At 45.8% G+C, this 8,468-nt stretch overlaps 2 protein-coding genes across 7 annotated transcripts in view; both read right to left on the reverse strand.

The window, feature by feature from the left end:
• ADAT1 (adenosine deaminase tRNA specific 1) overlaps positions 1 to 1,287 on the reverse strand; it is a 27,990-nt gene extending 26,703 nt beyond the window's left edge. The window contains exon 1 of one of the 3 annotated variants that reach the window (XM_037739270.1): positions 1,175 to 1,287. The gene's annotated coding sequence lies outside the window, so the exon portion shown is untranslated. Of the gene's footprint in view, positions 1 to 334 lie in introns of all 3 variants that reach the window. The other 2 variants (XM_017530594.2, XM_017530595.2) reach the window with 2 other exon arrangements.
• A 3,588-nt stretch (positions 1,288 to 4,875) lies between these two features.
• Positions 4,876 to 8,468, reverse strand: part of KARS1 (lysyl-tRNA synthetase 1) — an 18,119-nt gene continuing 14,526 nt past the window's right edge. For 3 of the 4 annotated variants that reach the window (XM_017530592.2, XM_037739271.1, XM_037739272.1), the window contains 4 exons: positions 7,935 to 8,020; positions 6,596 to 6,722; positions 5,743 to 5,886; positions 4,876 to 5,171 (listed from right to left, as the gene is read on the reverse strand). In XM_017530592.2, the coding sequence (XP_017386081.1) occupies positions 5,073 to 5,171; positions 5,743 to 5,886; positions 6,596 to 6,722; positions 7,935 to 8,020 (456 nt within the window). In that variant the 3' untranslated portion in view covers positions 4,876 to 5,072. The remainder of the gene's footprint in view (positions 5,172 to 5,742; positions 5,887 to 6,595; positions 6,723 to 7,934; positions 8,021 to 8,468) is intronic. The other variant, XM_017530593.2, reaches the window with a different exon arrangement.

Raw genomic sequence — 8,468 nt, forward strand, 5'->3', positions numbered from 1 at the left:
CTCTACTAAAAATACAAAAATTAGCCAGGCATGGTGATGCATGCCTGTAGTCCCAGCTACTCTGGAGGCTGAGGCAGGAGAATCACTTGAAACTGGGAGGTAGAAGTTGCAGAGAGCCCAGATCGTGCTACTGCACTCCAGCCTTGGGGACAGATCGAAGTTCTGTATCAAAAAAAAAAAAAAAAAAAGTATTGCTATGAGTCCCTCTGCATCGCAATGCGCAGGCTTGCTACTGTAGGTAATGATAATGGTGAATCAGTCCATAGCGATTTAAAGCAACCGTCTGCAAAGAAAGCATAGGAGATCCCAGAATCCTCATTTGGAAGGGACTCACCTCTCATTTCTAGAGAAGCATCACAAGGCAGTATATTTTATAAAGACCACTTTGCCATCGACCTGAAATTAAACCAGAGGTGCAATTCACAAACCTCAATAGCTAAGGCAGGTAGAACTTGCCAGAAGAAACAATGACTCCCTAAGACGAAGCAGCCCAGAACGACATCATCTCATTCAGGTAGTTGAGTCTGAATGAGCATGCACAACTGCTGAAATGAATAAATGTTTTGCCACATGGGATCCATTATAATTCGAGTCTACACCCCCTCCTATATTCTGAAAAACGTGAAGAGCTTCTTAGCTGAAAATAACAGCTCAGTTAAACAGGCATTTATTTGCCCACAGACTGCATCTCTGAACAGTTGCAACAAGCTAAAAAACTGACGCTCTTTCCAAAGAAAAGGAAATCGGCTGCCAGGGTAGAAAAGCCTTTAGCGATGCTCGGAGGAAGGGACTCCTGCCTAACGCTGGCTCCCTTCCTAAATACTCCCGAAAGCAGAGCCCCTTCCCGGCCGCTGCAGAAGGCGGGGTGGGACCTCGAGTAGGCCAGTTACAGGACGGGAGGCGACAGGCAAGGCACCGAGGCCGTGCAGTGGGAACAGCGTGAGCGCCTGTCCCACTGGGTCCTGCGGGCTACTAGGCCAGAGGCCCCGCGCCCGTCCGCAGCAAGAGCTCTCCAAGTGCCTGACAGTTCCTGGCATGGAGCGCCTTCTCACGTGACACGCGTCCCGGAACCCACGGTCCTCACAATCTCTTCCCTCAAAAAACAGACTTGGTAAAGTTAGCCCAGATGCACCTGCCCCGCGGCCCCAAGGCCTCGCGGACGCTTCCCTCCCACCTCCAGGACACCCGCCTCAGAGAAAGCAATCCGAATCCGGGGGCGACACGGACGTGACGTCACAAAGAGCCGACTCCTTCCGGCTTCCGTCCCAGAGGAGCGCAGTGCACGCCGGGCCTTGTGGTTTTTCCCGGGGGATCGGTGCCAAGGCCGCTGTTCCAGCGCTTCAAGTCCCGCAGCCCGGGCAGGGTCTTAACGGATGCGTGAAACCGGATGATGGGAGCCGCCTGCTGGCTTAGATATGCCTTCAACTAGAATGATGTATCTTGCAGCACTAGGCTGAATTCTATCTATAACATCACTGTCCAATAGATATATAATTCAAACCAAATACGTAATAAAAAATTTCCAAAAGCCTCATTTAAAAAGTCAAAATAGAAAAAAACATATTTTATTTAATCCACACATCCAAAATATTATTTCAACATAAAGTAAAATTTTATTTTTTTTGAGATGGACTCTCGCTTTGTCACCCAGGCTGATCGCGGCTCACTGTATCCTCCACCTCCCAGGCTCAGGCAATTCTCCTGCCTCAGCCTCCTGAGTAGCTAGTATTACAGGTGCTCGCCATCACACTCAGCTAATTTTTGTTATTTTTAGTAGAGATGGGGCTTTCGCGATGTTGGCCAGACTGGTCTTGAACTGCCTCAAGCTCCGAAAGTGCTGGGGTTACAGGCGTGAGCCACAGCACCCGGTCTCAATATTTTAAAAAATACTTAAGTTCTGTTGTTTTTCATGCTAAGTTTAAGAAATCTGGTATGTTACACTTAGAATATGACCCAATTTGGACTAGCCACATTTCAGATGCTGGATAGCCACATGTGGCTAATTGGCTACTGTAGTACACTACTATTGCAATGTAGTGGACAGAGCAGTTCTAAAAACCTTTGGATTGCCAGGAATATGTAATATAGTTGTCTGGATAGTTCAGGGGCCTCTGCCACCCACTAACTGAATGTTTCAATTGCTAAAAATTATTCATTTTTGTTATCCCTCAGAAGTTTATGCAACTTGCTGAACCCCATCCTTCTTTCTAGTTCAAAGGAAATGGGCCTGGCTATGGCCCTCCTCCTAGGCCAGACTGCTCTGCATTCTTCTCCAGTATCTTTGATCTGTAACTGACTGCCCCTTCTGTCTTTAAAGAAATATTCCAGTGGGGGTAAGGGGCATAAAGGACCTTCTTCTAGGGTTCTTTATCTCAGGGACTGGTATTACCATCAATCTATTTGCATAAACTAAAAAGTGAGTCATCTTCCTTATTTCCCTTCCTTAGTGCAATTCATTACCAAGTCCTGCTGATCTTTCTTCCTAGGTGTTAAATCCATTTCTCTCCTCTTCCATGCCAATATCCCAGTAAAAGCCACTATTGATCTCTGAACTTTCCACCTTTTCTTGCTTAACTGCAATTCGTTTTCCACAGAGCAGCAAGACTTACCTTTTGAAACCAAAAATCTGATGTCACCCTACTGCTTAAATAATACTTCAGTGAGTGAGTGAATTCCCAGGACTTTTTTTTTTTTTTAAGATGGAGTTGCCCAGGCTAGAATGCAGTGGGGGAAATCTTAGCTCACTGTAACCTCCACCTCCCAGGTTCAAGCAATTCCCCTACCTCAGCCTCCGAAGTAGTTGGGCTTACAGGTGCATGCTACAACGCCCAGCTAATTTTTGTGTTTTTGGTAGAGAAGGGGTTTTACCACGTTGGCCAGTCTGATCTCAAACTCCAGACCTCAAGTGACCTCATGGCCAGCCCCTTCCTGCCTCACCTGGTGCCATATTTTTTTGGGCTTCTATACTCTGTCTTCTCCATGCCCATTCCTACCACGGGGTCTTTGCCCTTGTTGCCATACCACGCAAAGTACTCTTCCCTTCAGATTTAATGTCCTCAGGAAAATCTCTAACTAGGTCCATTAGAGTTTCTCCATACCCCATGGACCTCTCCTTCAAACCATTTACCCGAGCTGCCATTTATACAATTTTGGAGAATGATTTATTACATATCTATTCTTACAAGTCTAGAAAATTGATGAAGTTTGGGACTATGCCTGTTTCTGCTCACCCCAGCATAATAGTTAGCAAATTGTGAGCCTGCAGCTGTTTGAAGAAATGAGAGGACTTTATGACCCTTCTGTCCCTTTTAGTTTTCATACTGTCTGTCATTTTTCCTGCCAACCCCCACATACAAGTTGTCTACTGCTGCCTCAGTTCCTTTCTATCCCCAACTTCCTTAAGGTCAGATCGCCTTCCATTAAACCGTTCTGTAAAGTCACTCATGACATCATTAGTCCTTGCAGCCTTTTTCAGTGGTCTGCACTGATAGTACTGCCTGAAACCTATAGCCCCTTACCTGGCCTTGACTTTCTACCACCTCCCTTGGTGAGACGATTATCTCCCATTTTAGTTACCACTCACTTTCTGAGGATGTGCCATCTGAAAGTATTTCTTCTGAAATGCTGCCTGGTCATCTACTGCTTAAATGCCAAGAAAGGGTGGGGATGTTCCGCACTCCCTGAGGTAGTTCTGTTAGGTAATTCTGAATGCTTAGTTTGTCTTACCAGCTACAGAAACAGAAACCTACTCTGTAAAAGGAGACTGGTAGCTCCCAAACTGGGATGCTTGCAGAGGTTTGCTGAGGTGCAGAAGGTAAGTCCTCTGTCAACTGAGTCACCTGAAAAAAGGTCTCCCCAGCTGTCTCTGTGTGTCAGAAAACAGGGGCTCCACTTTCACGGCACACCCTCAGCCACACTCTTGTCACATTCTTAGCCCTAATGAATGGAGCTGAAAATAATTAGAAAACTTCAGATCGATTATTCAACATTCTGCTCACTATTTTCATCTGGCTAGCAGGTATGTCAAATTTAACATGTCCGAAACCAAACTTCCAACCTTCCCTCTGAAATCTGTACTTCCTGTTCTTCCCATCTCAGCGGAGGGCAACTTTTTTCCAGTTGTTCAGGCCCAAAACCTTGAAATCAGTTTTGGCTTTTCTCACACCCCATATTCCATCATCAAATTCTTCTGCCCTCAGAAACACAGGCAAAGTCCAATCACTGGTAACCACTTTCCCTGCTACCACCCACTGTTTCCTCAGCCCATGGGGACTGCTCAGCTGTCTTTCCTCTTGTCCGCCAGAGACTAGAATAATCCCAGAAAAACACTCCCCTGCTCAAAACCCTTCCATGGTATCTCATCTCCCTCAGAAAACACATGCTCCTCTGTGTGGCTTCCAGGGGCCTGTGTGATCTGGACCCTCACTGACCTTCACTCATCCCTGTCCCATCACACCAGACCATCCGCTATTCCTCAAAAACGTGGTCCTTTAGCCTGAATGGCCTTTTCCCACATATCTCTCCAGCTCAGTCTGCAGACCTCTACTGAAATGCCTAGAAGCGGGCTTCCTGACCACCATATTTAAAGTAGTACTGTCCCCTCCTCCTCTAAAATAGCACCTTTGTCCCCTTACCTTGCTCCATTTTACTTCTTAATATGTATCACCACTAAAAAGAACATGTATTTACTTTTTGTTTGTCTACTTCTCCTCCCTACGCCAAAGAAAGAATACAAGTTCCATGAAAGCAGGAACTTGGCTTTTGTTCACTGCTGTATCCCGAATCCCTTAGAAATTTGTTAAATGAGTAAGATGGTAGAATCCTAAACATTCATTCGGCCAGCAGTCTGGGAAAAAAAAGGTGACATTCTAAAGGTAAAGAGAGGAGAGGACAAATAGTTTATTTGGTAACAAGGATTAAAAGGGCATTTTAAATTCCTTGCCTCTCTTCTGATGGCTGAACCGAACTGCAGCAGTCAAGTGGAAAGCCACACACAAGAATTCCCTTGCAGACCTTGACCTTTTATAGAAATGCAAAGATGCCTGAGTTATACAACTTGCAATTATTATTTTCTAGACAGACGTGCCAACTGCTGTACTTTCCAGCGTATCAGTGGCTGCTACATTCTCCTTCTTGTCTTCGGGTTTCATGGCAGGAAACAGAAGTACTTCCTGTGGAAGATAGAAATGTACCTTGAAGCTAAGGAGCACCCTGAACATTTTTTCACAGTTATCTACCTATTCCTTTGGCTTCTGTTATTGTTACCACCAAAATCCAGAGATGAGTATACTCCAGCTGAAAAGACACGTGTTCTTGTATTTCAACTCAGACCCTCTCAGTTAGATGACAAAGAACAAATGCATAGATAGCACTGCCTAGGGCACTACATCAAAAGGATGAATAAACACATTGCTATTAAAATTTGGTTTCCTCATCTATAAAAATGGGCAAGTTTCTACACCTCATAGGCTGACTTAATTAGCTGAAATAATGCATGGAGACTTCCCTGGATCCTCCATAAATGCAAACAATTAGTATTCTTTCTGCCTCTGGTAGGAAAAATCCCAAATCCTTTAATGTCAGAGGCTCTGGCCCTCCTGTGAGTGGCATAGAACTCCTCTGCCTGCTCCTCTTCCCTGTCCAAAGCCCTTCCTTAATTTTATCCTCCAGGCCCACCATGTCCTGCCTCCAACACAATGAACTTCTTTAGGGCAGTGTGCACTGTGGAGGGCTGCTACATACCTTGATGTTGTTGGAGTCCGTGAGAAACATGGCGACTCGGTCAATGCCCATGCCCCAGCCAGCCGTGGGGGGCAGCCCGTATTCCAGGGCGGTACAGAAGTTTTCATCTATGAACATGGCCTCATCATCACCTGCAGCCTTGGCCTGGAAGAGGAGAGAACCGAAAGGTGACCTTCTTCTAGGATATCTCAGTGTGTGAGTGAACATGTTAGCAGGCTCCAAGGGAGAGGTACCATCATTCCAGGGATGCTCCCGACACTCAGGACTTGTTGGGAATTCATTTCCTAGTAACTCCAAGATGCAGCTGTTTCTTTCAAAGACCTGGAGGTCAGGACTGATGAAACTGACCTCAGAACACATACAAATTTCTCTGAAATAAAACACTTCCACTGCCTGGGGCTCTGGGACTCCAAACAGGTTAATTCTCGGAGCCTCTGTGACAATTCCAAAAGTCTTTCTCGCATTTTCTGAAGGCAGCCCTCAGTGGCAGCAACAGCTGCAGGCAGCCTGTGTGGGCTTTGTCTTCTCCATTAATCTTTACCTGCCTCCCAGCCCTAAGCCACCTCAACACATGTACAATCTAAGAAAAATAATGTTCCTGTTTGGCAAGTGTATTTTCAAGGCAAGTGTCATGCTTCCCATAGGGACAATCCTAACTAAGTTTCTCTTTAGGAACTAGAGAGTCAATACCAGGTGAAGTCTCCATCTTGAAATGTGACTTCCTCCAGCAAAGCTATGGCTTTATCCTTCACTTCTGAAGTCGCCAAGAATGTATACATCAATACAGATCAGGGTTAAGGCTGGTATTGCCTGATGAGCAGGCACAGATTCTGAGCACAGTCCACTTCCTCACCTTGGCCTGTTCTTCAAAAAGCTGCCGCTGCCGCATGGGATCATTCAGCTCAGTGTAGGCATTACATATCTCTTTCTTCATGACAAATAGCTCAAAGCGCTCTGTCAGACCCTCTTTAGAGCGGTGCCTATGGATAGGAGATCAACGAGGAGGTTGAATATACAGGCCCCTAATGATCTAAAACAATTTTTTTTTTTTTTTTTTGAGACGGAGTCTTGCTCTGTCGCCCAGGCTGGATGGAGTGCAGTGGTATGATCTCAGTTCACTGCAAACTCCACCTCCTGGGTTCAAGTGCTTCTCCTGCCTCAGCCTTGAGTAGCCGGGAGCACAGGTGCATGCCACTATGCCTGGCTAAGTTTTGTATTTTTAGTGCACAGGGTTTCACCATGTTGGTCAGGTTGGTCTAATGATCTAACATCTAATACAATAATTACATTCTAGTGGACTCAAAAGTGTTACTGATTGCAGTCTGAAGTCTGCAAGTACTCTCAGCAACAAATCCTTTGGTACAAAAGTGAGGAGGGTGAGAAAGACAAGGAAGGTTTAATGATCTTCCTAACAAGCCAGTGTGGCAGACTGTTACAATGGACCACACCTCTCGTATTCATGCCCACATGTAGTCTCTCCTCTCGTATTCATGCCCACATGTAGTCTCTCTTTTTTTTTTTTTTGAATTACCCAGGCTGGAGTGCAATGGCGCAATCTTGGCTCACCGCAACCTCCGCCTCCTGGGTTCAGGCAATTCTCCTGCCTCAGCCTCCTGAGTAGCTGGGATTATAGGCATGCACCACTATGCCCAGCTAATTTTTTGTATTTTTAGTAGAGACGGGGTTTCACCATTTTGACCAGGATGGTCTTGATCTCTTGACCTCGTGATCCACCCGCCTCAGCCTCCCAAAGTGCTGGGATTACAGGCGTGAACCAGCGCACCCGGCCCATGTAGTCTCTTTCACATGGACTCTGGGCTGGCAACATGTCTTGGTTTGGCCAATGGGATATCAGCAGACACTTGATGTGTATTTGCACAATGTGGTTTATTCTTTTGGAAGCTTCCCCTTAGAGCCCAACTGCCATGCTGAAAGGAAGACCAGGCTGTGCTGTCAGAAAGGCCACATGAAGAGGCCCTGAAGGACAAAATCCTATGTGGAGTGACAAGAAGGAGAACCAAAAGTGCCCTGGCAGAATCCCCATTTAAAAAATAGCCACTTGGGTTATCCTAGTCAACACCACCCAGCAGAAAGACCATCAGTCAACCCACAAAATCTTGACAATGAACTGCTGTTTAATACCACTAAGTTTTGGGGCTGTGTTATGCAGCAACAGGTAACTGCAATCTTACCATTTAGCCAAAGGGCTCATTATCTGTGGGTGATCACAGATGAACGTAGGATTGATGCAAGTTACTTCCAGGAACTCCCCTACAAGCTTAATGAGAAAGCAAAGCAGAATTAATCACCATTTCTGAATAGTATTTGATCCTCCCAGCTTAGACAGAAGACCTCAGCTCCCACCCAGTTGGGCTTATCCTATAACCTTTCATTTAATTAATTAATTTAGTATTATTTTTGAGACAGAGTCTCACTCTGTTGCCCAGGCTAGAGGGCAGTGGCACGATCTCGGCTCGCTGCAACCTCCACCTCCTGGTTCCAGCAATACTTGTGCCTCAGCCTCCCTAATAGCTGGGATTACAGGTGCCTGCCACCATACCTGGGTAATTTTTCTATTTTTAGTAGAGATGGGGTTTCACCATGTTGGCCAGGCTGGTCTCGAACTCCTGACTCAGGTGCTTTGCCCACCTCAGCTTCCCAAAGTGCTGAGATTACAGGCGTGAGCCACCATGCCTACCCTATAGCTTTTTTTTTTTTTTTTTTTT

Source organism: Cebus imitator, unplaced genomic scaffold, assembly GCF_001604975.1.
Source record: "Cebus imitator isolate Cc_AM_T3 unplaced genomic scaffold, Cebus_imitator-1.0 Scaffold66, whole genome shotgun sequence".
Classification (NCBI taxonomy): domain Eukaryota; kingdom Metazoa; phylum Chordata; class Mammalia; order Primates; family Cebidae; genus Cebus; species Cebus imitator.